Source organism: Opisthocomus hoazin, chromosome 6 (genome assembly GCF_030867145.1).
Source record: "Opisthocomus hoazin isolate bOpiHoa1 chromosome 6, bOpiHoa1.hap1, whole genome shotgun sequence".
In the NCBI taxonomy this organism is placed as follows: domain Eukaryota; kingdom Metazoa; phylum Chordata; class Aves; order Opisthocomiformes; family Opisthocomidae; genus Opisthocomus; species Opisthocomus hoazin.
In genome coordinates, this window is record NC_134419.1 from 33,541,063 (window position 1) to 33,568,979 (window position 27,917).

Consider the following 27,917-nt stretch of genomic DNA (forward strand, 5'->3'; position numbering starts at 1 on the left):
TCTCCCGTTGTACAGCACAGGGACAGGTATTAAGGACCTGACTTTATTTTCCCACGAGTTGGGTTTTTTAAACAGGGAGGAGGTCAATAGATAACAAATGCTTTTGGCTGGATTTTTCCTACTGGTTTGTTTTCTCTAGCTCGCTGTTTTGGATGAGTTTGGCCATCGGTTCTCCCAGCAGCACAGCCGCTTGCGCTCTTCAAGCTGCTTCGGTCTTGGGGCTGTTTAGAAATGACACCAAGTAACATCTTTGTTCCATTTTGGTTTGTTTATTACATAATTTAAACATTTTGCTGATAAAGTTTTTTTTTTTTTTCAATGACTGGTTTTTTTCCATATAGCAACAGAAGAAAAAAAAAGATATTAGGCTCCAAAACTTTTGACGAAGGTGAAATTGGTGGCATGATGACTTCAACCCCTTTCCCTCCCCCCCTATTTTTTTTTTTTCTGCCCAAAAGGCATTTGAAGTTCACTTCCCTTTCAGCAAATTGCACTGTTTAAAAGTGGAGGTTGAAAGACCAAAACCCACAAGCTTCTTCCCGCCCCTCCCCTGCACCCTGGAAACCCCCGTCCTCACCTCCCCAGCAGTCGCATGGATCTTCAGGGATGATTATTTTTTATTCTGTACCACCCAAAGACATTTTCTAGACCTGTCCCAGAGCTGAAAGACCTGTTACAAACCCCCTGTCCCACCCCCCCATGGTGTGAGTTTTACCAAGCGGATACGCGAAGGCGCCGGTAAGACCAGTAAGACAGAATATACTCATCATCCGCACCACAACGCTACGTCTCTAAGGCATGCCGTCCTAAGCACAATGGGATGGGAAGCCAGCTGGCTTCACCTGTGTCCCATCTCACGTACCTGAGGCAGGGAGGGAGAGAGGATCTGAGATGGCTCTCGGACACGCCGCCTGCCTTCTTTCTCCACCTCCTTTGTTTTATTTCCCTGTGTCTTTTCCTCAGCTGAAACCCACTGTCCTTCCTCCCCCTTCAAAGAGGCATCTCCCCCCCCCCCCCCCCATGAGGTTAAAATGCCTCTGTGTGTGTGTGTGTTTTTGAGGCTGGATGCTACCATTGGTTTTTCTCCTCCAGCTTGGAGCTAAGAAACATGGGTGACATCTGGCAAGGAGAGAAGGCTGCTGTCTGAAATAACTTCTGTGTTGGGGTGGAGAGGGAGGAGAGACTGAAAAACTGAACACGCGAGAACTGTGGGTGGAGAGGAGTCTAGCTGATGGCATACGTACGTTGGGTGTCTCATGGATGAGATGCCCCACCACGTGTACCTGCCCAGTGTGTTAGCTAAGGGAGCTTGGGAGGGTGTTGGTGAGCAGCTTGAACTGGCTGAAGACCTCCCTGGAGAAGAAGAGTCTCTGTGCTCCGAGTCCTGCACACTCTCACCACCCTCTCTGCTTTGGCATCTCCATATCTCCTCATCCCATGGGATACATACACGATAGCCTGGAGATACCAGAGCTGGTGCTGAGGGATTCGGCTGCCAAATTTACGACAGTTCCTGAACAAGCCTCTTCATGAGGAGGGAAATCCCTGGCAAGGAAAGACCTCTTCCGGCCTTTGGGCAAGTAACATCACTTCTGTCTCTCTCGCTTGCCCTTCTGGGAAGGGCTGAGCCCTCCTTGAAAAGTCGTTAGCTACTGCTCATAAAACCCTGCCCACTGCAAGGAGCTTGTGGCTGTAGGCTACCTTGTTTTGCGCAGAGTGCCTTGCTGTTACAGAGATGCCAGCAGCATCCAGCAGGTCACCAAATTTAGCACGATGTCTCATCTTTGGAACTTCCATGAGAGCAGCTTGTGACCCTTCGTAGATGTTTAAGGAAAGAAAAAAAATAAAAGGTAATTTCAGATTTTTCCTGAAACACCCTGGAGGACTCTCAACCTTCAGGTGTCTCAGCACAGCACTGTCCCTTGCTGGGGACCAGCAGCCAGTCACAGCACTGTCCTAGGAAAGCCACAAAGCCAGCATGGGCAATGGTCGTGCTTTGGGAGAGGGTAGTGGTGTGGGCTAGCCTGAGCCTAGTTAGCCCAGACTCGTGGGGAGTGGGCAGATGTCCAGCAGCTATAGGCAGCAGGGCTATACCTAAAGAGATACAAGGTTAGATGGAGCAAAGGGAGAGGAAAAGGTGAGGAGTAAAGCAGGACTGTACCTTCCTCCTTGTGGCTGTGACCTTTCCCAGGGACTGTGCAGGGTCCTTGTGCCCTAGGGATGCTCAGCAAGACAACTGCCCTCTTCAGCAACCCTCCTCTACGCAGGACTTAAATAATTTACTTTGTTCCATGTTACCTGCCCTGCTTTCACCATGAGCATCTCCACTAGGCTCCATCCCTGGCATCTGGGGGCATGTCACAGGCAGGAGAGCAGGAGCCTGGTGTGTCCCAAGGAACGTGCGAAGTAGCCACAGCCAGTGTTGGAGGGGGAAAGTATCACGTATTTAAGAAACTCTTCAAGGAGAGGAAGAAGGTAGGAGCAGAGGGAGAAGGGGGGGAAGTTTGTAGACAGAAATGGAGATCTGGAGGCTAGAGGATGGGGATGGACCCAGCCCCCATGAAGCTCAGCCAGGTTTGGGGCAAATTCTCACCAGAGGCTTTGGGTCACCACCTGCTTCTTCCTCCCTCGTTTCTTGGCTTCATAAACATGAGGTCCCTTTCTAGGTGCTGTGGGCTGCCCTCTCTGACACTGGGTCGGAGCAGAGCATCACCCCAACTCCACTTGCCTAGGGGGTGGCTTCGGTTCACTTGTAGCCAAGAAAATGCAAGACATGACATCCCTCCTAGTACTGCTTTGGCAGCCATGCTTGCCAAGGCCTCTGCTCCCCTTCAGAAATGCCCTCTCCATGATTTTTCAGGGCCAGGAGGAGGATTTTGTTAGCTTTGTTGTTCTTCTGCTGGCCTGAGGAGGTTCACCTGCTGTGGGGCACTGAGCCAGCTGGGTTACAACTGCTCGCTGCCAACCAGGATTTGTTTGGTCATTGTGTTGAGAGGTCCAAAGGGCTCGCGCTAAAACTATTTAAGAAAAAAAAGTCCACCTAGATTTATTGAGCTTAAGTACTGTCAGATGATGCAGAAGAGGAAGCCCCTGCTCTGAGCATGCTGGGAGGATGGACCGGGGTGACCATTTCCCAGTGACATGCTGGGAGGGGGCATGCTGGAGCCACCTCCCCTCGAGTGCACCGAGCGCATCGCTCTCCTACCAGTCCCTCCTCCCTCCCCACGTACGAGGGGGAGGGCATTTCCCCCAAAAAAAGAGACCAAACCGTTCCCCTGGGGCCGTGCTGTGGTTCCCTGGGCATTGCTGCACGATGGTTGGCGCTGGGAGTGAGAGTCAGACACGGGCAGGATGCCATGGAGTAGGGAGAGAGATGGAGACACGGACTGAGAGACAGAGAAAAGAGTGATGGAGAGCTGTAGGCAGGCGGGACACGAGGGCTGTCTCGCTGCAAGGCCTCTGGCGCTTAGCCGGAGGCGTTGATGTAGAGCTGGCTCTTCAGGATGTAGTCGATGACGGGCTGGCAGAGGTAATCCACGACGTGTCCGTCCCCATGCTGCAGGGCCAGTCTGTGGTGCGGGGGCAGAGAAAGGGGTCAGAGCCCACTTGGGTGGGTCAGGTACCCCTGCAAACGGAGGGGCTGGCTGGGGGGTACCCCTCTCCCCACTCCATAGCTGGAGCTCCCCTGCATCACCCACCTGCTTTTGGTGGAGCTGACGACCGACATGGGGTGGTTGGAGTCGTCCTTCACCACCAGGATGTTGTTCTGAAGGGGAGAGAGGAAGAGAGGAGCAAAGGGATGGTGTGAAAGTGGGTGTCTGCCCCACCAGCCCCCCCCACCTCCCTGGCCTCAGGGGGCTGCTGCATGGTGGCCTCATTGCTCGTCCCACCTAGCAGTGAGAGCATCTGGCCTGGAGACATTTTGTGCCCTTGTGGCAGAAGTGCTGCCCTGGGTGAAGAGAGGCTGCAGGTCCTCTCGCAGCCTTCCCCAGCCACGCATGCATCCACTTACTTTGTACTTGCGGAGTATGGAGGAGTGGTTCATGATCCGGTCGGGGTCTGCTCCATCCCGGGGCACCACCACGATCCCAAACTCCCCGACTATCACCTCCATCTAGGAGCAACCCAAAGCAGGGAGAGCATTATAACCACACCACGCAAAATCTGCCATGGTCAGCTGGCCCCCCCTGCACCATGAAAGCTGGGCCATGGTCTGGATGGAGATAGAAAGTGACCTGAGGCTATCTCAACAGCCTTTGGCAGAAACTTGGAATTATCAAGGTGTGGTAAGTGGCCTGCAGTGGATGAAATACAGGGTTAAATCCTAGTACTAGATGTTGAGATGAGGCTTTAGGGAGGACTTGTCATGGTAGAAGGAGGGTGGTAGCAGAAGGGATTGTCCGAGGAGGACGTGACCTCTGCCTTGCTGGAATGCTTTGCGAGCAGGATGGATGTGTTGGTCATGACAGAGGTCTTGTGGGGTTGCTCTTCCAAGGTTGTTTGCGCCAAGGCTGGTGGCCAAGTTTGTCAACACGTGAAGATGGCTCCCACTGCTCACAGCCATCTTGGGTGAGATAAACCAAAAGAGCTCTGGGTCAGCAGATTCAGGCAGCAGGAGCCCTTGAGGTGGTGCTGGTGCTGGATGCCTCCTCTGCCTGCGCTTTGACATCAGGCAGCAGGAGCCCTTGAGGTGGTGCTGGTGCTGGATGCCTCCTCTGCCTGCGCTTTGACATCCAATTTTTACATCCTTTGTGCTGGGCCTCAAGGCTTGCCTCATCTCAGATTTTACAGCCTTTCAGGGAAGATGCCTCCAGCTAATTGTTTTAAAAAAACTTAGGATTGAAGGTGTGGTAACTGATTTTGGAAATGGTTGAGCGGCTCAAAGAGGGGAGGGTTTGTGCTGACTGCCCGATTTCAGTGAAGGGCCAGGTGAGCTCCCACAGCCAGCACCGGGAGCTGCATGCGGGTCGGTAACCCAGCCCCTCTCGAGGGCTGATGTCCTCCCACGAAAATACGGCTTCTTCAGGCAGGGACCGCAGTGTCCAGGGCGCTGGGTGTCCTGCATCAGTCCTTCACTAATCAGGTGAAGGGAACACAGAGGGGTGGGCAGTGGATTTCGTCCATTTGAGCTGTGGCAGTGAAGGTGCTGAGATGGGCTCGTTCCAGCTGTGAGCTGGTGTTAGGCATCACCTGGCTGAGGAGCCAGGATGGTTTTACGTCTCGGTCTTCATAAAGATGGGTACTTGAGTACCTCACATTGCAGAAAAAGCCTTTTATTAAGTGAAAGCTGTTAATCTGGCTGTAAATGTGTTTAATTTCTAATGTCCGGCCAACTTTTGTAAATATCTTATTTCCTACCTCCCCACCTCACTCTGCTGGGACTGGCATCTACTTGATGATGGCTCCTTCCAAGGGACAAAGAGTGAGAGCACTTCCTTCGAAAATACCTCGGGACAGGCTTACCCTGCACCCCAGGTGATGTCCTCTGCATGAACAGTGAGTGGGAGCAGGGCTCGGGTCTGCGGAAGGGGAGGCTGGGTAGGGTTGGTGTCTCAGGAGCAGATGGTCCTGTCCCTCAGGCTGCCCGTGTGTAGGGGAGATGAGGGTCAGGGCTGGGATGGAGGAGGCAGAGGGGACAGTGGGCACAGCTCCTGCCATCCCAAGGGACACGAGCGGCTCCCAGGAGCACTGGGTGTGGGAAGGAGAGGAGGAGGAAGAGGAGCACGGACGGCAATGACTCACATCTGCCTCGTTCCAGAGACCGGGGATGCAGAAGGACTCCAGCAGGTCACTGCCGCAGAGCAGTAAGATGCGAAGCTCTGAAGAAAACAAGCAGAGAAGATCAGAGATGGGAGCAAACGGGGCTGAGCAGGCAGTATGTGTCCCCCCCAGCCCCTGCTGTCCCGTTGCACTGCCTGGGGGGATGCTCTTCTGCATAGACCTCTCCGGCCAAAAGTAGTCCCGCTAAAGATCCCGTAGTCCTTCTCACATCCCTACTGGTGCCAAACACCAAATAGCCCCCACCCCAATTTATTCCAGCTCCTCTCCCATGCTGCTGGCTTGTTGTCAGCGTTGCTACGTGCTGGTCACCTGCAGCTTTGCTTCAGGCCTGGAGGTGGGGTACCCACAGGGAAGGGGGTCATTTCTCCATGCTATGGGCACCCACGATCTCTTCATGAACTGCTGTGCGGGCTCCAGCCGCGAGGCAACAGGGAGAGCCCAAGGGACTTCTCAGAGCCCTAGGCATGGCCATGTTTGCTTTAGCAAAGCTGATGGTGAAGCACCAGTGGTTTTCCTTGCTCATCCTGGAGGACTTCCATGTCCTCCCTTTCTCTCCCCAGCCTGCAACTGGTGCTTGCTGACAGCTTGCTTTGCGGGTTGGCTTTGCTGCTTGCAAGAAAGTTGTGCTGCAGAAAGGAGCTTTCTGCTCTGATGGGGCCTTAAAGATTAATTTATTTGCACAACCACCAGAGAAAAGCCATAAACCCACTCGGAGGGGTGGGAAGAAGCGGCTGCATGGGAAGGTGCCTCCCTGGCTGGCATTTCCAGGCGGCCAAAGCCTTTGGGCTTTGCTTGGTGCTGGTGCTAGGATGGGTGTCGTGCCAGGCTGCGTGAGAGCTAGCCCATGAAATGGGTCTCAAAAACACCAGCAAGCTCCCCATGCAGAGCCCCGGGTGATGTCTGGTGGTGCTAAGCACGTGGCACCCCGGTGGGTCTAAAACCCCTAAAGGCCTTTAGAGAAAGGGTCACCATGGCTGGTCGGGCAGCTGAAATTCCTGCTGCTGTGTGCAGCGCTCTGCAAGGCTGCAGGCAACAAGGGGATGTGGGTGGCACCACCATGGGAGGATAGATTTGATGGCTCTTGGGGTGACTTTCAAGGCATGATGCCATGGCAGACCTGAGCCAGCGCTGGGAGCCGGGTCCCTGCTGCTCACTCCCTTATTTCAGGCTGCTTGTCTGCCTGCGGGAACAGGCTTGGGCCAGCTCCTGTTTCACCCCTGAGCCCCGAAAGCTGGCACCGGGGTTAGATGATCCAGCATCCTTTGCTTGCCATGGGATCCATCATGCAGCTGCTCCAGAGCAGTGTAGCACTGGCCCAGAGGAGCCGGAGAAACGTGGAGGGGGGCTGCGTACTCACCGATCTCCTCGTATCTCATCACCGTCCCCAAGTTGGCATTTTCATCTGGGGAAGGGAAGCAAAAGAGAGGTGCTGGTGCCTGGCCTGGAAGAGGGGGCTGGGGGCTGGAGCTAAAGCAGAGGTGATGCTGGACCTTTCCTCTACGTACCCACAAAGGTGAAGCGCTCCATGGGCGGGCGAACGCAGCAAATCCGGCTCAGGCTTTCTCCCACCTTCCCCAGGATCTTTGCTAAAGGTGAAGAAGGAAAATTAACGAGAGAGGCTGTGTGACCAACCCACCCAAGCACTTCGGCCAGCCTGGTCCTGCGAGATACTCCTGTGCCTGGGTGTGGAAACTGCTCTCAGCTTCTCCCCACCACCTCCTTTTGCTGTCTTATCTCCTGAGAGAGCTACGCTGTGCCTTGCAGGGACCAGCTGGACAGGTAAAATCACTAAAAAAAAATTACAAGATGTTAGTTTTTATGGGATTTAAGTAAGCCCCCTCTACTGCCCAGCTAATACCTCCGTGTCCCACATCGCACCGGCTCAGGGGGAATTCAGCCATGTCACCACTCCTGCCAGTTCATCCCCTGCATGCACCCTGTAGGTATCAGGTAGCCTTTCTCTTAGCGGATCTCACCACCTGGACGTCATCCAGCTGAAGTCCAGTGAGGTCTCACAGCTGTTTTAAGCTGGTTTTGGCTCCCTTTGCTGTGCTGGATGCTAAATAACTACTCCATCGCGTCCCCACCTGACCCTGGGCTTGGTGCATGGAGCCTGATGAGCAACCTGACCCAAAAATGAGATGATGAAGCACCATTCTTAATGCTTGGCAGCCCTGGTTGGGAGGTGAGAGGTGGGTGGTCATTCCCCTCTTTCCTACCCTGCTACCACCTACCCGCGGTGGGCTTGTTGGAGACGTTGTTGTTGTTCTGGTAGATGGTCTGTGAGGACTCGTTCTGGGGCTGGCCGATCACAGGGGTGATGGAGGGCGTGTTGACGTTGGAGAGGATGCATCCAGTCACTCTCTGCAATGAGGGAAAGGTGTAGCTGGAACAGTGCCTCCACCCCAGCTAACTCCCAAAATCTTTATGACCTCCAGATCGAGACTCCGCACCCCAGCCTGAAGGTCATCTTTAGTGACAGGTAGGTCCAAGCTCACGTTAAGATCCCCAGTCCCATCCAGCCTCACCAGATCGGCCTGGGCCAAGCGGGACCTTGTGGATAATGACTTGTGGTTAAGGCTGGGGACAATGAGATTAACTTTTTGGATGGACCCATGAGGCTGGCAAGGCTGCAGCCATGCTGCCTGCAGGCAGGCATTGCCCCCATCTCCTGGAGGTGCTCGTAAATTCTGACGAACAAATAAAAACACAACAGCTGATGAGTCAGTGGTGCAAAGCCAGCAGCTCACACGTTACCCCAGGAGCAGATGTGCCCTGTTCTCCTCCACCAGTCCCTGCAGGAGAAGGAAGGCATCTCCAGGGGCTTCCTGGCTTCCACACAGTGGTCCCAGGATGCGCTGGACATCCCACCGGGAGGGTTAACGCCACTTCTGCACCTCCTGTCTGGGCCGCCCATGAGTTTGTGTGATGCTGTTTTATCCATTTCCCGCCCTTGGTTTGCTCGCTACATCCAAGTGCTGGCAGCAGCCTTGCTCTCCCCGACCCTGTGGTCACCCGAGGGTGGTCATCTTCCTCCTCGGCTCTCGGGCCTGGCTGGTCTTTGGAGGGACTTTTCCTCCTGAGTTTTGCGCTCCCCAGGGACCCCCCCAATGCTGAATTTTCCCTCTGAGTCACTCAGGTTCATACAGTAGTTTTGGCTCAGCTGGTGGGTGGGGATGCCCACCTACTTCTCCTTCCCCCCAGGGTGGAGAAAGCAGTCGATGTTAATGATTTGGCTTACACCCACTCTTGCCTTCACCCCTGCTCCCCTCCCAGCGTGCATGGGACTGGGTCGGTTGGTGCATCCGGCTGGAGGGATCAATTTGCCTTCACCATCAGGACAAGGAGCTCAAAGCAGCTGTGGCAAGGTATCTCACACATCTTCCAGGTCAGGATTTTGGGCACGCTCCCGCAAGTCTTCTCTCTGTCTGTCCCAGCCATGTTTTGGTTGTTGATGGCCACGTGCTGGTGCAAAAGCAACCCCTTTCCTGCACTCTCCCCTCACCCCGGGTGGACCAACAGCATGGGGGCTGCCTCACCTTCATCAGGTCACGGTGGTGCTCCAGCACGCTGCAGGTGGTCTGCCAGGTGTCCTGGTAGCACTCCCAGGGGTCCACCCTGTGGAGAGCACAGCAAAGAAGCAGTGTTGGCCAATGGCCACTGCCTGGACCTCCTGCCCATGCGACCTCCTCCCCACTGTGCCGGCCAGGAGTGCCATGAGCAGCCACCGTTGCTCCCCCAGCTCTGCCATGGGCCATGACTTTTCTCCAACCCTTCCATCCAGCTGTCCCCAGTAGCTCTGGGGACCTGAATGTGTGCCTGGACACCTTTCTGCTCTCGGTACCCAACTAACCAGCTTTCATTTGGCTTGGATGTAACTGCACATGTTACAATCTTGCTTCCTGAGGGCAGCCCAGAGATGTTTCTGGTCCCATCTCAGCCACCAGATGCCATGTGGCAATGCTGGGAAGAGGTGAGTCCGAGGGCTGGTGCCGCAGGTGTGGAAAGGGAAGGTGCCACAGCACAAGGCTGGGGTGGGCTGGGTGACTCTGAGCCTCACCCAAACACCACAGATTCAGCAGTGGGCTTTCAAGACCCCCTGAAGACAAAGGGCTCCCTTGAAGGATGGTGTAATGCTTCTCGTCGGTTCTCTGCTGGGCTAGGAGGGGAAGGCCTCCAGTGTTTGACCAGGCTTTGGCTGGGACAGGAGAAAGTCCATCCTGGAGCTCTAGCAGCTGGTGGCATCTCCACCTTGCATGCAGGACTTTGCCACCACAGTGCCGGGGAAGGGACAGGGGCTGCCCGGGGCTGCTGGTGCTGCGGCGTGTGCAGGCTCAGCCACTCACCTGATCCAGTCGGAGGACTGGACGGCCAGTTGGCACATGGTCAGGCGGTGTCGGCTTGAGACCAAGCCCTGCAAGAGAGGGTGATGGAGGAACAGTTACGGGAGGCGAGCATCGTGCCCTGACCAGCCTGGGCTTGTAAACCTTCCCAGGGCAGAGCATTGGGCTCACTCAGATGAGACAGTCCAGAAGGACTCATTCCTGCCCACAAAATTAATTCAGCTTCTGTTTGCTGGAGGACAGGAGTTCCTGCCTTGCTTCAGCCTTGGCTACACACCGGTTGGTGAGATTTGCTCAGCACCACCACTCTCAGCCCTGAGCTGCAGTGGGCCCAGACTCGGGGTTGGTAGTTTTTTGAAGAAATTTCTCCAGCTTTCAGGAGAGGAAGAAACTCTCTCCTCTCCTAATTTGGATTTCCCCCTGTCCCAGAAAGTGCTTTTAAATGTTCCTGTTTGCATCACCACCATCCCCACAAGAAAATTGGCTTTGAAATCATTTAAGCAAAAGTAAAACCAACCCAACAAGATGACCACCACCATTTTGAGTGAGAACGTTTCTCTTTGCTGTCTAGTACTTTAGCTGGTTGTAGGGTCTTGCCGCAGTTTTTATATAAGAGTGAGTGGTTTCATCCTCTCCCTCCTCTCAGAGACTTTCCCTTCGGTCAGGAGCTGCCCCAGGTAGAGCAGGTCCATGAAAGGACCACGGGTGCAGGCAGCGCTGCCCAGTGCTCACCCCTGGCTTCAGAGATACCATTGCACATAGGAGGCAGAGAGGGAAAATGAGGACAACCCACCGTCTTCCCGTAGGAGTCGTGCACAGGTGAGACAATGCCACCGATGACGATGAAGCGTCCGGTCTTGTGCAGGTAATCCCGGGCTCGCTCTGAAGAAGGACGACAAGGAAAAGGGTGCAGGGGGACTCAGCTGGACCCACTAAGCCCCACAATGCCCCGCTGCCACCCACCAGCTTTGCCCAGCGCCCGTGGACCGATTCATCCCAGCTCATGCAGTGCCGGGTGGGGAAGGTGACCAAGTGAAGGACTGGCTTTATTTTTACTGCCCATCCCATTCAGTGCCATCCTTGGTGATGCTGAGCATGAACCTTCTTGGAGAGCCCCAAATCTTGTGGGAAGGAGGATTTGGTGGAGGAAGGCAGGTCTTCTGCAAAAGCTAAACCACGCTCAAACCCCAAATCAACTTCAGTCACCTTGCCAGGGCACCCAAGGGGCAGCCGAGAGCCTGTGGCACCAACAAGAGATGGTCAGCAGAGACGGGCTCTTTTGGGAGTCCTGGAGGAGCCAGACTGAACTCACCAGGTGATGCATGAAGCTGGTTCGTTCACTGCCTGCAGACAAATCCTTTCCTTTCTATTTGTCTCTGCCCACAGACTACATCCACCCTTTCGCTCCCCACGACTTCTCTCTTCCTTGCCTGCTACAGTTTGCTGCTGACTACCAGCCAAAAGCTTTCTTAGCAGCTGGAAGGTGACTGATGGCTCTCCTAACCTCGAGCATCACTTCAGACAAGGACCCCTTAGATGTGGGTGAGATTAAAAAAACCAGGATAATAACAAATCCCACTGTCTCCACCACTACTGGGCTGTGGGGACAACCCTGTGCTTTTATGAGCAGAAAACTTTTTGCCAGCTCATGCGTTGGCAGCTGGCCATAACTCCCTGCAGGAGGATATCAACGCCGACTGGGGGATGGATGGATGGATTGAGAGCAGCCCTGCCAAGAAGGGGACACTGGTGGGTGACAAACTGGACATGAGCTGGCAGCCCAGAAGGTCAGCCATCACCTGGGCTGCATCCCCAGCAGTGTGGGCACAGGGCAAGGGAGGGGATTCTGCCAGCTGCCCTGCTCTGCTGAGACCCCCCCCGGGAGTCCTGCTTCCAGCTCGGGAGCCCTCAGCACAGGACAGAGCTGGAGCTGTTGGATCAGCAATGATGCGAGGGCTGGAACCCCTCTGCTGGGAGGACAGGCTGGGAGAGCTGGGGCTGCTCAGCCTGGAGAGGAGAAGGCTGCGGGGAGACCTTACAGCAGCTGCCAGTGCTTAAAGGGAGATTATGAGAAAGATGGGGACAAACATTTGAGCAGGGCCTGTTGTGACAGGACAAGGGGTAATGGTTTTAAACTAAGGGAGGGGAGCTTTAGACTGGATATAAGGATGAAATTTTTTACAGTGAGGGTGGTGAAGCACTGGAATGGGTTGCCCAGAGAAGCTGTGGCTGCCCCGTCCCTGGCAGGGTTCAATGCCAGGTTGGATGGGGCTGGGAGAACCCTGGGCTGGTGGAAGGGGTCCCTGCCCATGGCAGGGGGGTAGAACAAGATGATCTATAAGGTCACTCCCAACCCAAATCATTCTGTAAGTCTGTGAATCTAAGATGTGCTGTTGGTTGACAGCCTAAATAAGAACTGTCATCATGCACAGGGCTGCACGCACGGATGCTTAGCACGGATGGTGCCCTGCCACCCCACCGCAGGACCCACACCTCACATGCTACTGCTTTGGAAATGCTGACGGGTTCACTAGGAGGAGCATCACAGCCCACCTGGGCACCGCACCCCATCCTTGGCCGCTCAATGGTGATGCCACATTGCTGTTGGGGCAGGTGACCCATTCTACCAACCCATCAGTGCTAAAGCAGCCGAGTTCCTGTTTCCCCTCCAAAAGACACTTTCCCAAAGAGAAACAGGAAAAAAGAAGGGAAGGAGAACAGTCAGTGTTTGCCAGATGCAAGCACAGTTGTGGTGGGTGTAAAGAGGAATGTGAACGGACAGGGGATCCTGCTGCATCTTCTGGAGCTGCTGCAAGTGACTGGGGGTTCCTGAGCTTTTAAATGGCAACAGAAAATCCTCGTGGTCCTGCTGCTTGTTGAAAATTCACCGCAGGACCGTTCACACCCGCCGGCGGCATGAGGCTAACACCGATTGAGTTCGAACGCGTGGGAGCGACGGCTGAGCCCCGGGCCACGGATCTGCGCCACGGGCAGGTGAGAGCGTGGCTTGGCACGTCTGGACATGGGGAACGGGGTTTTTTCTGTGCGTATATCAACGGCTGTGCTTTTCCTACACGTTTCCCAGTCAAATGACCTTCCTGTCTGGTGAGGATGGGGTTGTGCGGTTTAGGAAAGGATGCTGTCCTGGTGGTGCATCCCTTCAGCTCCCGTGCCCTCACTTGCGCCCCGCTTCGGGGTAAAATTCAGCTCTAAAACTATTTTAGCGCTCCCTCACAACAGCGTGGGATGGATGAGGGGCACTCATACGCTGAGGGAGGCAAGCGGGGCTGAGCAGGGTAGGGGGACAGGGACCTCGCTGAAGAACTGCTTTGGCAAAATAATTATTTTCCTCCAAATTTTGAAATTTACACTGGGAAATATGTTCAGCTATTGGGTCAGTTAAAAAGTCAATTAAGGAACTATAATTGCCATGGATGATTTTTTTTTTTCCCCTTGGGTGTGCTGAGCAGCCCCAGGCCCCCGTGGCAGCCTGTGGGAGATTTGCCAGGCGCAGTAAAACCTTTTCCTAGGACTCACCCAAAAGCCTTTCCCTGGCTTCCTTCCCAGCTCTTCTGCCCTGGGCGTGCCGGGCCCAGAAAGAGAAAAATGGGCTTAAATCTTTTGACCTGTGCAAGGAGTAAAATTCCATTGCCTGAATTAGATGTACCGAAAGTTTTCCTCCCTGCCCTCAGAATCCTGGCCTCGCAGGGGTTAACACTGGCAGCTTGGTTTGAACTGTATTTTTTCATCTTTCCTGGTGATTTATCTGCTGGGAGCTGTGTGGGAGGATCTCCATCCACCAGTGGGTTTCACCGGGGTGGTGAGGGGACCAAACCCAGCCCAGTGTGTGACTGTGGCCGTACCCAGCGAAGCACCCTGTGGGGGAGCACACAGAGAAAAATACAATATTCTTGGGTCTTTTTGGCATGGGCAAGGGTATTTGAGGTTGAACCAGCATCATGAAGCACAAAAGTCCATAGGTGGTGGGATTCCCTTTGCAGCTCACCACAACAGCCCTCTGTATCCATTTGTGCAGAAAGGCAAATGTGAAAAAAAGAATTCTTTCTTCTCCACTCTGCGTTTTAAAAAGAGGAATCAGGGGGGACCAGCAGCACTTCTCTCTCTCCAATGCTCTGTGCTCGCTTTTATTGATGACACTGGCTTTTCCATCACTGCCTTCAAGGTTAATCAGTCAGGAGAGAGAGAAAAAAAAGAGCCATTTTTTTTCCTGAATCTGCTCTTTCTGGCGTCCTCCACACAAACCATGTCCTCGGACCTCTTCTAAAATGAAAAAAAACCCAACCGCATAGGGTATACATTGCAGAAAACAGCATCAAGATGCTTTCATAACAACAAAAAAAGAAGTCACGATGTTGGAAGAGGGATTAAAAGCAGCAAAGAAGTGGATTTGAATGAGCCTAGAAGCAGAGGAGGTTCACAGGACAGCTATCCTGACTGCCTTGCATGCAAGAAGACAACTGAAGCGCTCAGAGTTTGTTCCCACCACGCAGGGACAAAATCCAGGTGTGATTGTTGGAAAAGCCAAAGCTGAGCCTCGTGGAAGCACATTGCCTTGCCAGAGAGCCCCGGCTCTGGGTGTGCCAAGGAACCGAGATCGATGGGCCAGCACCTGCCTTTATATCGTAATGCAATTTGAAATGCAAATTAAAATAAAAAGGACATTCCCTAACAAAAAAGATGCCATCAAGTTTTAAATGAACTCCTCCTCTCATTATTGCCTGCTTCACCCCAGTTTGATTTTCCTTGCCATGAGAAGATTAAAATCACCAACCCGTTCATCTCCACACCTTCCCCTTCGTGTATGGCACCTTCATAAAGTTTATTTTTAAGACGAGCTGAACTCTTCGCACATAACGTTTCAGGATCTCAGGGGTGCCTGGTGGTATTGATCATTTGCCTTGAGTTTTTTGTGGTAAAAGCCAGCAATTTCCCCCATTGTGCTATTTCTTAGGGTCTGTATTTAAACAGCCCGGCACAAAGCTCGTGTCTTCAGGGGATGTGATCCATGCTGGTGGTACATCATCTCAGCTCCGGCTCGCAGGAGCTCATGCCGAGCTTCCACCACTGCCACCCGCCTTCATAAACCACCTTTTCCTGCAGAAAATCTGCTTGTCTCCTACAAACGCACGCAAAAGGTTGGAAACCCAAGCAAACCCGTGTAATTCTGGTGACTGCAGGTGGAAAAAGTGTTTGCCTGTTCCTACAGCAGGGCAAACAGCTTCAGCGGGACAGATCCTACGGGATGCCGACATGCCACTGGCCTCGCGGCGCTCACGGAGGGGCGTGCTGCTGGGAGGTTGTGGAGTCTCCTTCTCTGGAGATATTCCAGACCCGCCTGGACAAGGTCCTGTGCAGCCAGCTCTGGGTGACCCTGCTTCGGCAGGGGGTTGGACTGGGTGACCCACAGAGGTCCCTTCCAACCCTGACCATTCTGTCATTCTGTGTTGCTGCTTTCTGTGTTGCCACCAAAATTATTTGGTTTTTGCCCTGCACAGTATTATTTAGAGAAACCTGTAAAAACGATGCTGCTCTGCAGAATTTATATATGAAATTTGGGATCCACATTTTCAAGAGCTTGTTTTCCAACTCAGAAATACCAAACAATTTAATTACACATGGAAAAAAAAAATATTTATTCACTGTTAAATCTCTGCAAGGGAAATATTTGGGCAGACACATAGGCTACAAAGCAGCAGTACATCGTAGCGAATGCAGGGCTGAGCCAGGAACAGGAAGACCTGCCTTTTGGTCCCGCCTTGCCTACGATCTGCAGAGCATCTTGTCACGTCCCAGACTGGTCCGTTCTCACCCGCTTTTGGGGCAGAGCACGTCCGTTAGCTTGCAGGGCTGTGTCCATCAGGCGGCTCTGCCCACTCGCTCACGGCTCTGCTGGCTCGCTTGTTCCTGGAACCGTCAGCTCAGCCAGACCTCCACAGCCATCCACGTCAAAGCAAAAGCCTTTGAAAAGATAGCGTTTTCTTAAATGACATCTCAAATCCCATCTGGAGAGGAGCTGTGCCGCTAGCGGGGCCAGCACCGCGGTGGGAGCAGCCACCTCCACTGCCAGGACGGTGGCAGAGGGTTAGGGGCAGGTGTCACCATGGCTTCAGGGTGGCACAAGATTGTGGCAAGTCTGCAGCATCTAGATGTGTCCACACTGCGATGGTGATGTTGCATTAAAAGCTCCTTTTTTATATATACATATAGAATGAATCTTCTTAGACTGACGTACTCTTCAGCGGCTAAATGGAGAGGGCAACAGGCAGCCGTAGCCAACCCTGTCCAAACGCGTTAGCTCATCAAGCGTTGAGTCTCGTCCTCTGTACGAGGCAAGACAAAACTGCTTTGGCTCTTGTAAGAGTCCCCGTGGACGTTGGTGGTTCATTCCCCAACCCGGGCTGAGGTCGCAGTGCCTCCTGCCATGGCGTGTGCTCCCGACAAGTGGAGGAGGCGGTGTGGGTCTCAGCATCCTGAAAGGATGGGTGATCAGTGGTGTTGCTCCTCACGTGGAGCAACTAGGAGTTGGGCAGCAAGGGCAGGGAGATGGGATGGAGGTCATGGCTGGCACAGAAAAGGCAAAGAGGGTGAGTCTCCTGTCCTTGGGTCTCCTTCTGCCTTTGGTCTTCCAACCTGAAGCAAGCAGGGCTGTGCATGGTGTGAGGCTAAGCTGAGGAGCTCCACACCCAAGAACGGCACTGGTTGTTCTTCTGGGTTTCTGGAAAAGGGACGTGGGGTTTGGTTGGGCGTCACTTTGAACTGCTGTGGCTGATCTGATGTTGTGGTGTTTCCTCCAAACCCCCAGGTCCATGTTCTTATAAAAGACCTTGCCTTACAAAATTTGTTGTGCCTTTCATGCAAAATATGCTGCTTGTGAGGACCAGGTTCATGCTTTCCCGGCAGACATAGCTAATGTCAAAGATACCACAGTAGCTTTGCGTTCCTCTGTCTGTATTCCTTACGGCCAGCTGTCTGCGCAGCTCCCAACCTTCCCTCCCTGCTTGTGCAAAGTTTTCTGCCTGGGAGAGAGAGTAGATTTTGGTCTTAAAAGCCATCGGTCTTGGGCGCCTCAGTTCTGCTTCTCTGCCAGTTGCTGGGTTTCTGGCCCGTTCGTTGTTGAGCTCAACCTTCTGTCATGGCTTTCCAGTCCTTTCCCAGCCTATTTCTGGCCTGTTGAATACCTGCGATGTCCAGAGACTGAGCTGGACCCCAGAAAACACTCTCCAGTGTTTTCATTTTCTATGAGCACGTCATAGCCTGCAACACCAACGCAAGGATGTTGGGTTGGCAAAGAAAAGCTCATTTATTTTCCGGTGTAAATTGTCCTTAATGCTCCAGACAGCCCTACATGGCTTTTAAACATTGTTGACAAAAATAAACTACCCGTGATGGACCCTGCCAAGACGTACATTAGCCCACCGGCAGCGAGCTTGTGCAGCCGCAGCTCCGCGGCTCTGTGCCTCCTGGCAGAGCCCCGCCGCGGTGGCTGGTGGCTGACCTTAGCCTTGCTATGTTGGGGAGGGAAGGGACAGGGGTGACACCTGAACCCTTCCCAAGCACCGGTGATACCTCCCTGCTGCCCCAGCCCAGCTTTGCTTGCCTCCCTTGCAAATACATTTCAAATAGTTTTGGCTCTACCCCTTCCCTGCAAGATGACAACGGGGAAAGACCAATCAGAGGATTCGTTCCAGGCCTACAAAAATGATAAGTGATGATTTTGTCCAAACTGCATCAAAAAATAGCACCCTGCTTCACCCACAGGAAATCAGTGCTTATTTAATAGATGTTTCTTTTTGGTGGGTCTCACTGACTGTATTTAATCACAACGTTTCAGCTCCTCCAGCACTTCTCCATCACCTAAATTGATGTTAATGAAATCAAATATTCCTCGTGTTCAACTTTTCAAGGTGTAATTTCAAATAGTATTTGCTTTGCCTTTCTACCCGGTTCATCCGCACCCCCAAGACTTCCTTTTTCCTTTGATGCTTTTTTTTTCTACAGAGCAATACCACTGCCCGAGTCTGATTTATGCCCTCCTCCCCATGGGGGATTGAAGCCGCAGCCCGCCCACGCTCTGCGCCAGCCTTCCAAAAACGCACAGGAGGTAGCGGGGAGGCAAGAAAGTTTTGCACAGTCTTAATCGCTCTTTGCCGAGAGCCGGGGCAGAGGATGGTGCACGGCCGTCAGTGATGGAGAAGGCAAAACCATTTCCCGGGTGTCTCGTTCTTCTTTCGAGCAATTTGGCCTCCGATGTCCTCGGGTGGGAAGCGGGATGTGGCCGCGAGGCACCGAGGGCAAGGCAGGCGCTTTCCCGCTGTCTAAAATACCTTCTCCTGCAGGGGAGAGTGACCCAGATACGCTAGCACACTTTGTTTTATTCTCGAGCTAGCAGCACTTACAGGACCGAAATGTTGCTTCCTACCCCAAGCCCAGCTCGGGCAAGGAGCCAGCAGTTATTCTCAGTCTAATTGAGTGCTGTGTGTGTATAGAAATATATATTTAAAAAAAAAAACAAAAAAACCAACAAAACAAAACCCAACAATCCAAACTCTGAATGCCAAATCAGGGATGTGTTCATCAGAGATGTACTTAGAGCCCAGCTCTCCTCTCCTCTCCGCCCCAGGGCCACTTTCTCTGTCCCAGTCAGCGTCTTCACCCACCCACTGCCTACAGCTGCACCTTGGTTAGAGCTGGGGAAACCATCAGCACCTCCATTCCCTGGTGTTCCTGGATGAGCAAGACAACTTTTCTACTAGAAAAACAAGCCCTGACCGCTGTTCAAGACAAGTTTCCCTTTTGGGAAGAAACAGAAGGAGGGGCAGAGCGTGGGTCTTCATTGTGGTGTTGACCTTACCCAAGGCAAGCCTGGGGAGATCCCAGTGTGTCCCATTGACCCAAACAGCATGTCCTGCCTCCAGCTCAGTATCCCCTAGATGATCTCAGTCAGATTCCCAGGAGACTTTTGTTTGGTAGAAAAATCCCACTAAGACCCCTAATGCTTAATGATTTTCATCTCTGAGCTAATTTCTCTGTTACACATTTTTCCCTCCACCCCATTAGTCCATAGCTGCACCTTGGCATTGCAGAACTAACAAATTTGGAAAGGACTTCCATGCTAAACAGCTTCAGTCATTGCTGCACGTTTGCTTTAAGGGTTTTTCATAAGCACAAAAAATCATTGGCCTCCAAATACCTGGAAACTCATGGTGGAAGTGAAGGTCTGTGAAAGGCCCCAGAGCAGTGATTCTGCAGCACCGGAGCCTCCCACCTCCCAACCCACCCAGGCCCCCCACCAGCGTCCAGCTCTGAGAGCTGCCCGAGTGATGACTAATGAGACTCATGCTATCACCATCTGTTGACCACTTGTGGCTTTGTGGCTGAAAAATGAAATTAGATGTTTAAAACCATCTGAAAAGAAAGGTTAAAGACTGAGTCACAGTAAGCTGACAGAAGTGGCAGAGCATTTGCTGGAGACCCAACAAGATGAGGCCTGGGCAGAGGACCTTGTTGGTCCCAGGTGGTTTGGGTCTCTTAGATGAAGCCATAGAGGAACAGTCTATTTGATACCATTGAAACTGAAATGTAAATTGAAGGCATCCTACTTTTTCCTTTTTTTCAGAAATGGAGTATTTCCAAGGGGTGATGCATGTGAGAAGGCACACAGGAACCTCGGAAGAAACCCTCCAGGTCCCAGAGCTTGAGAAGAAGCATCAGAGGAAGATCCTGGAAAGCAACCCAGGCCAAAGTACTTTCCCTGCCTGGGGCATCCCACCCTGCTGTGGTGGAGCCAATGGGAGCTGGCAATGACCATCAGGTGAGCAAAGTGAGGATAATTACGTGGAGCTGCTTCTTGAGTTGAAGCTGCTACCAGCTCCTCCAGGTAGGGATGGACTTACTTTTCTGGTGGGCAGGCAATTAGCACAGTGCTGTTGCTCTTGCCCTTTCTAGGGAGAAGCCATATAATTTATGGCCCAGAGATCTCCATCCTGGTATCACAGGGAGAGGAGGAAGATGCTTAGCACCTTTCTGGGTCTCACCTGAAGGATGGGCAGCTGAGTCCTGTGAAGGTGGACCACCCAGAGCTGCTGCCTGGGCACCTCAGAGGTCTTGGGGCTGGTGAGGTGAGGGGAAGCATCTAACCTGGTAAAAGCAACTCTTCGCAGATAAAAATGGATGAAGAAGATGACTTCGTGTAAAGAAGGACATTTTTGGAGCTCCCTGCCGCATGTCAGCACCAAAACACCTTGCTTAGAAGCCCTCAGAGAAGGATTAAGTGTCTCTAGGTAAGATGAGCTTCTGTGCGCACGGTATTGAAGTGAAAAGTGAGAAGTCATATAACTTTCCCTGACTGGTGCATTAGCCATCAGCAAGGGCTCTGCGCGGTGTAACGTGGTGCAGCAGGAAGGGAGGGGGTTTTCCTCTTCTAGCGTGGTATTTTCTTCATTTTCTTAGAGGGAAATGTGCCAAAAATGTGCATTTGCCAGCACTCAGTGTAAAACACCCCTTGAGCACTGGGATTTCTTTAAGTACAAACTGGGGGAGTGAACATTGCTGCAGCTGGACTGGGCAGCAAGCGGTTGGAGAGATTTTGGCCGCAGTCTGTCTCTCCTGGGGGGTTTTGGAGGCGAACAGTTCTCCAGCTGGTGTAACGCGATGTAAACGCACTGCCCACAGCAAAACGTCATCAATTTGTGGCGCGACTCTGGTCTGGAGCTGGTGCGTGCCGTGTATCTCGGCTTTGATGAGAGTCTAAATATCTGGAGCAAAAATAAACTGTTCGGCAACCAAGAGGAGGGTGCTCCCGATGGTCCCGACCGCTCTCTTTGAAATAATTCTTCTTGCCCTGGGCCCACAGATAGAGTCTAACAGGACCAGGGTAGCAGCCGAGCTCCTGTTTGTTTCTTGAATGAGGTTGTAGGACTGGATTTCTCACTGCCGGGTTTGTTTATAGTCGGCGGAGGTAAGAGAAGGTACATGGCACACTTTGGGAGGTGGCATCGTCATAGAGACAATGCAATGCCTCACAGACCATTATAAATCCTGCTAAATGTTTAAGAGCTTATAAATATTTCAAAAGAATCCCTGAGTAGTTATTGATGGAGTTTAATCTGGTGCTTGGGAAAACTCCTCCTCTTTGTGGGTCGTAAAAAGGAGAAGAGATGCTTCAGATGCAGGAAGCTGGTGACAAAGTCTGTAGGGGGTGCAGTGCTGGGAACATGACTGAGACCTAGAATGACACCCAGAAGAGCCATGGGTGCTACAGTCCAACAGCATGGCACCCGAGAAACCGCAGACTTGGCATGCTTTGGGCAAGAGCTGGGAGAGGAGGTGTGTCGGTGACTCTCCCGCTGCAGCACAAGGCTGGGCTGACCAGTTTTGCTGTCTGCCACCGCTCTGTGCCAGGAGCACTCAGCCGGGCTGGGCACGTCTTGCCCTCCCGGACCCCTCGCACCTATGGAAGATGTTGGCTGTTTGCTGTGATTTGGGTGGGTTGTCAGCGGAAGCTCCTCTGCGGTGTTGCAGAGCCCGGCCAGCATTAACTTAAAAAGGTGCGGAGAGCTGAGCACAGGTGCTACAACTCCCCTTGTCCAATAAATCACCCTGGGTGTTATAATTAATGTCTGCCCCAGCTCTGCCCCGAGTCGTACCCTCCCTGCTGCTGCTCTGCCTGCGCTCCCTGAGTCCTGCACCCTGTGGAGTGAAGCCAGGGCCAAACCAAGCCCTCCCTGTCCGTCACGTCCTCCCGGAGTCCCATTACCCACTTCTAGCTCCATCGATCGCTCCCGCTAATTACGCATTCAGATTTCAGCCCGAAGATGAAATGGAAACGCGAGGCAGCCTTGCAGAGGCCCTGACTTCTTACTCATGTTGCAGATGGAAGAGGCAAAGCCTCTCTCGACCTCCTGACGAGCTTTTGCTAGATTGGGGGGGTTGGTCGGTGGTGGAATTTTGCTTCTGGTCATTTGCAGATAGGTTCGCGTTTAAGCAAAAGGGGAAGGGGTGAGCTGTTGTTCTGCTCGCGCGCTTCTCCCAGCTCCAGCCCAGGGAGTGAGGCTCTCATTAAACTGCTCTGCAGTTCCATCATCTCAACAAAAATAAGAAAAAGTGATTCTTGAATTTCAGGATATTGAAACAGCACACTGCAAACAAAAGCCTCCCTTCCTGCCTCTTCCCTAAGAAAACTCCATCCCTTTATCTCAAAAATCTATTTACGTGATGCCGCAGACCTCAGTGCTGCTCCTCTGAAGGGCTGCATTGGATGATCAACAAGCAGCCCACTGGGATTTCTAATTGCTCAAATTTTCTTAAGAAGCCATGCAACGGAGAGTTTTACTTCTGACGGCAGAGTCCTCTTTCATCGTTTTCCATCAGAAGCATTTTTTACCCAGCTGTTGGTTGGGATGTAAAGTCTGTTCGATAACAGATGCATGCAGGATATACGGAAAATTTAATTCTAATTAGACCAAAAGGGCAGGGAAGGGAAAAATAGTGAAGATTTGCTGAATTTGGAGATTCACCCTATCTGTGAGCTAGTTTTTTCTGCGCAAGTCCAGGTACTGGCACTGTTTGAAATGAAGCCGGTGGGAAACTCGATGGCCAAAGAGGTTTAAACCACCTGAGGTACCAAGACGCCCTGCAAGCAGGCTATATCTGAGACACTATAGATGTGATTAAAATCACCTGTTTGCTATCAAACACTTAATATTGCCAGAAACAAAATACTTGTAAAAAAAGTCAGGTGCCTCTTAGGGAGTGAAGTAGCAACATCCCGAGCCTTTCCTTGCGGGGGGGTCACCCAAACCGCTGCCGCTGAGCATCCCCGCTGCCCCCAGCCTCCCATCGCTGGAGCAACTGCGCGGCTGGGAGAGGGGAAGGGTGGCTCGAAACCTTCCTCTGCGAGGGCAGGGAGAGCCCCAGGAAACCTCTGCTAACCAAAGACCTATGAGCAGAGGTGGAAAGGGGGATGGAGGCGTGGCAGTTGGGTTTGGAGGGTCACCCAAGCCTGGGAGATGAAGCTGTGCCAGGCTGCTCTTAGAGCTGGGCAGAAATAAAACTGCGTTTGGTGAGCAAGGCCATTCCCTTGAAGCCAGAGGTTTGCACATGAAAGGATGGGTTGTGAGGAATTTCAGAACTTTAAAAAGGCAAGAAAAAATGTCTAATGTGCCAGACTGGGGAATGTAGGCATTTACAGAGAGGCCTTTTCTTCTACAATTTAAGAAAAATAAAGAAAAAGAAAATAGAAAAAAAAAAATCAATATCAAGACACTGCATCTTGATCGACCAGATACCATCTCTCCCCACCAACCCCCTCATGTTTCGCTTTGCAGAAATCATCAGAACTACCCTCCAATTCTCATACATGTCCATGGGACAAGGCAAGACCTTTCACCTGCAGAGGTACAAAGAAACTCTTCCCTCCAGATCTGGCAGTTTGTTGGCTCCCTCTCTAACCCTAAAACACCAGGAGGGAGAACTGTGCAAAACTTGGAGCCTCTGGCCTTGCATGGTGATGCTGTTAATTCCAGTATTTTACCCAACATTACCTTCAAAGTGAACTGTGTGTTTTTGGATTGAAAAAATAGGATTTCTATCTTGGACTGCAAGGCTGCCTTTTGGTTTTTGTGCAGGAGGAAGACACAGTTGTGTTGGGGTTCCCTGAGCTGGCAAAGGTGGGGAAACATTTTAACTGTCAAAGCAAGCGCCAGCTCGTCAGCTGGAAGAGTACCAGCACGGGCTTCGGTGCTCCAGCAGGGCTGTGCGGATTAGATTTTGCTTTTGACATTGGTTCGTTGGTTTTGGACCTTTGGGTAGCATCGCCCGGGAAGGGAGGTGTAGGCACACTGTGATGAGGCCAAGATGGAGGGAGATGTCCTCCAGGCAGCAAATCCCACGGCTGGCGGTGCTGTGCCGCTCCATGTGTCCCTGGTGGATCGGCACTGAGATGCCAAAGCCAGCGTGGGGACATCTTGGAGGTTCCCCTCCCAGGCTGGCTGCGGGGGAGAAGGGTTAAGCATCTACCCCGTGTGAATTGATTGGAGTCTGGGTGTCTGCTGGCCATGTTGGCCGGGGTAAGCAGCTGGGATCCCTGGCACTGAACAGCGGCGGGGGACACAGGACTTTGTTCTGAATCTTATTTTTCTCCAATTATTAAGACTTTTTGCACAGGATCTGCTTTTCCTTCTCTGTACCTCTTTACGATATAAATGAAATGGAGTTTCTTTTAAGGCTAAAGCCCATCGGCGTTCACGTCATGTTTTAGAAACAACCTCTGTCCTCTTCTCTCCTGCTGCATCCTTCCCCCCAAATCGGCATCCTAAACTGTTCCTCGCAGCCCCATAAAGTTTGAAAATACAACTCAAATTTGTGACTCAGAACATACGTATATCTCAAAGCACATCTGATACCACAAATAACTCGGAGTGTTTTCAGAGCTATGTGGGTGTTTGTCTCAACCCCTTGGTAGGGATGGCTGCACAGCACCGCATCTCACCTACTTTTCTGTTATATGTTATATATCTTACGTTAATTATGAATTTATATGTATGGTATTGATTTTATATGCACAGACAAGAATCAGCCTCATTTGGTGAGCCCCAGTAACCCAGCCTAATAACTGGTAGAGGATGGAGGGAGCCGTGTTGCTGTAAGTTCAGCTCCACACAGATGTGAGAGTCGACGGCGGGCTGCAGTTGCAGGTCTGGGTTGTAACGAGAATCTAAGCTTTCTGGAAACCCAAGGGTAGCGATGATACCGAGTCTTAAATTCACATGGCTGGTGGAAAAAATAACCCAGTGGGAACCTTTCCCCTGCTAGAAGAGACTTCCAAATAATGAACCCATCTCCTGTTCAGGCAAAAATCCGATGGGAAAAAGTTGGCTTTTGGCCTGAGTAAAACATGGTAAGATCCATACTGAGAAAAACTATGGTGGGCATGCAACGGTGTGTCTGCAGAGGCATACCAGTGCAAATCTTATGCTTCCATTTGGCTTACTTAGTGCCATGTGTTAAATAGATAAATTGAATCTCTCTGTGTTAAGCAAAAGATCCTCCTATCGGGCTCACAAAGCCCAAATGTTTGTCTGAAAGACAAAGACAATATTTTTGCACAAACTCAGCTGTCTGAAATGCAACGTTTACAGGATGGAGTACTGCTTTTGTTGGACTCGTATAGCGCAGAGCTAAACGAGTAACACAGACTTTGGTTGAGATTTCCATGGCTTCACATGCTTATTCTTTTAGACTTGGGGGAAGAGTTCCTCCAACAAAAATGAACAGCGATTTCGAAGTTAATTCTGTGTCATTTCCTCGTGGAAGGCTCCTTTGTCCCTGCCAGGTATCTCAAGTTATATTCCAGGATCTCTACAGGACACAGGCACAGAATATATCCACATAGAGCCATCCTATTTGAGCTAAAATATGTCTTCCTGAAAGACATCTAAGTCTCGGTTTACAGCCTTCATGTGACTGAGAATCCATCAGGTACCCAAGTGCTTTTTCCTACTACTTGGTTACCTTCACTCAAATCTACACACCATATCTGTGGCTTGAAGTTGTGTGGTATCTAACACTGCTCCTGGCATCTCCCCAGGCCTTATTCTGCTGAGTAAAGGAGCCCCCTTCCATCACATATCCTTCCCCCGAGTAGATACTGAAAAGGTCAGGACCAAGTTGCTCCTTAACATCTTTAAGGATGGATCTGGACTGAGCCTCTCTAGACTCTTGCCACAAAGCCTGGTTTCTGGAGCTAAAGTAATTCTTGCCACTGTTCCTCCAAGAAGGGTTTTGCTAATGCTATACATGAAAATAATACAACCTTTCTTCTTCTGCTTGATATTCCCCTGCTTATGTTTACAAGGATTGCATTTGCTGCTTTATTTACCGCGTCACACAGAGTTCGTATTCAGCGGGCTACGGACAATCGCTCCTCAGTCCTTGACACAGTCGCTGTTTGGCGGAAGACATTTGCCTGTTGTTTATATTTGACGTGTGTTCCTCCTTGCTGGACATATGACTTTGCATTTGACTTCGCTATTTGAACAAGCCCTTTTTATCAAACAATCCGAGTCAGGGAGCACAGCTGACTCGTTACCACCATTAATTGCTATTCTGCCCACTCTGGGGTCACTGGCACTTTTTACTGACAGGGATTATATATTTTCTTCCAGGTCATTGATAAAGATACTGAACAGTACTGATAAAAAAAAAATCTAATTGAGAGTCTACTAAAAACACCCACTGCATACCAATCTCTCACTGATCCTTATTTTCTAAATTATCTCTTCTTACTGGGTTTTAGTCCACTGAATATGGGCCATGTTGATATTTTTAGTATTACTTGATCAAAATATTATCTAGGACTAAATAATGGGAATTACAAAAAACTATTTGATCAGTAGTTGCTTCTATCAACCAAGTCCCTGTAATTTCATTTAATTATTGTTTTTATTTTTAAATAGTTCCTCTTGTTCTTTGTTGTTTGCAATTGCTTAGGGAAGAGGACTTTTTTGAAGTTTAAGGCATATTGGTGCCTGGGACTACATTTTGTTGGCACTTATGAAATGGAATAACAATGTGACCATTTGTATCTAGAAAACCATCATTTTCTAGCCTGCTGCCCAACTCATTATGATCTATGAAAACAAGGTCTGACGCAGAGATACCCCAAGATGATTTCAATTATTTTTGCGCTTGGAAACTCACGTACAGCTTTCAGAAACCACAGGGATGCTTCTCCAGCTGTAGCACAAGACCTTCAGCATCTGCTCCCCACCCTCAAATCCCCTACCAGACATCAAGGATGGTTCCAAGAAGGGATATGAGACAAGCCAATCTTTCTACTCCCACTTTTTTGGTGGTCTGCAGTGGGCACTTCACCCCCACAGGACGCCTCCCCACCCCAGGTAAGTCCCTGTCTGTATAGGAATCTCCAGGCGTTTCGAGCTTCGCCCAAACCGTCAGTATTTATGGCATGTCAGGCTGCCTTTGACAGAGACTGCCCTTCCTCCATCCCTCCATCCTCCCTCCCTCTCGTCTTGCCTGAAGAGGCTGTAGCAGCGATTCTGGCATCCCCGTCATTTGGATCGTCTCGTGGATGCTCGGTCATATCAACCACCCCGCACGAACATTTCCGATCGCTCCGACCGATTACCGATCTAAAGGTTGGGTGTTCTCACCTTTCGCTTCACTGCCCATATTTTTGTTCACTTCTGCCGCGCTGGGCTTGGGCTGCTTGGCCCGGTCCCTCCCTCCGCGGCCAGGGAGGATGGAGCAGTGCTGCAGCGCCCGCAGACCCAGCGACCGGCCGGGGTTTGGGGGGGGGGGGGCAGGCCCGTGCGGAGGTGAGGGGACCCCCCGCTATCCGCAGGGCAGCGCAGCCAGAGCGGGGAGGGATGGGATGGGATGGGATAGGATGGGATGGGGGGGGGGGCAGCCCTTTTGCCACCGCCCCCGGGGACACAGGCCCAGGGGACCCGCCGCGCTTTCAGCACCACCGGCCGCGGACAGCGCCCGGCCGGGCGGCCCCGCCTCGCGCTGCGGAGCCCCGCGCTGCCCCCCCCATCACCCCCCCCCATCACCCCGCGGTGCGGGGGGGGGGGGCCGTCGGGACTGACCGAACATCTGGATGTGGCCCTTGGTGATGGGGTTGAAGCTGCCGCAGGCCAGCAGGATAACGTGGGTCTTGGTGGTCTCTGTCATGGTGGTGCCGGCACGGCCCTGCCCCAGCCGCTTTTTGTGTCTCGGTGCGGCTGCGGCGGGAGGGGAGGGGAGGGATGT

The 27,917-nt window shown here is 52.0% G+C and overlaps 1 protein-coding gene across 1 annotated transcript; it reads right to left on the reverse strand.

Moving 5' to 3' along the window:
* Positions 1–270: 270 nt before the first annotated feature.
* On the reverse strand, positions 271–27,917 carry LOC142361592 (nicotinamide/nicotinic acid mononucleotide adenylyltransferase 2). Its single transcript, XM_075422668.1, has 11 exons — positions 27,755–27,917; positions 10,918–11,006; positions 10,128–10,195; positions 9,321–9,399; positions 8,016–8,145; positions 7,287–7,367; positions 7,139–7,183; positions 5,743–5,819; positions 4,013–4,114; positions 3,699–3,766; positions 271–3,569 (listed from the first exon to the last, which is right to left on the reverse strand). The coding sequence occupies exons 1-11, from the start codon at positions 27,837–27,839 to the stop codon at positions 3,467–3,469; spliced, it is 927 nt and encodes a 308-aa protein (XP_075278783.1). The 5' UTR covers positions 27,840–27,917; the 3' UTR covers positions 271–3,466.

What these genes read in the sequence shown, in the direction of transcription:
- LOC142361592 (XM_075422668.1), bottom strand. Translation starts at nt 27,839, where the DNA reads ATGACAGAGACCACCAAGACCCACGTTATCCTGCTGGCCTGCGGCAGC. An exon ending in GGAGCGCTTCACCTTTGTGG is followed by an intron (nt 7,184 to 7,286) that starts GTACGTAGAGGA and finishes TCCCTTCCCCAG; the next exon opens with ATGAAAATGCCAACTTGGGG. An exon ending in GTCTCTGGAACGAGGCAGAT is followed by an intron (nt 4,115 to 5,742) that starts GTGAGTCATTGC and finishes GGTTGCTCCTAG; the next exon opens with ATGGAGGTGATAGTCGGGGA.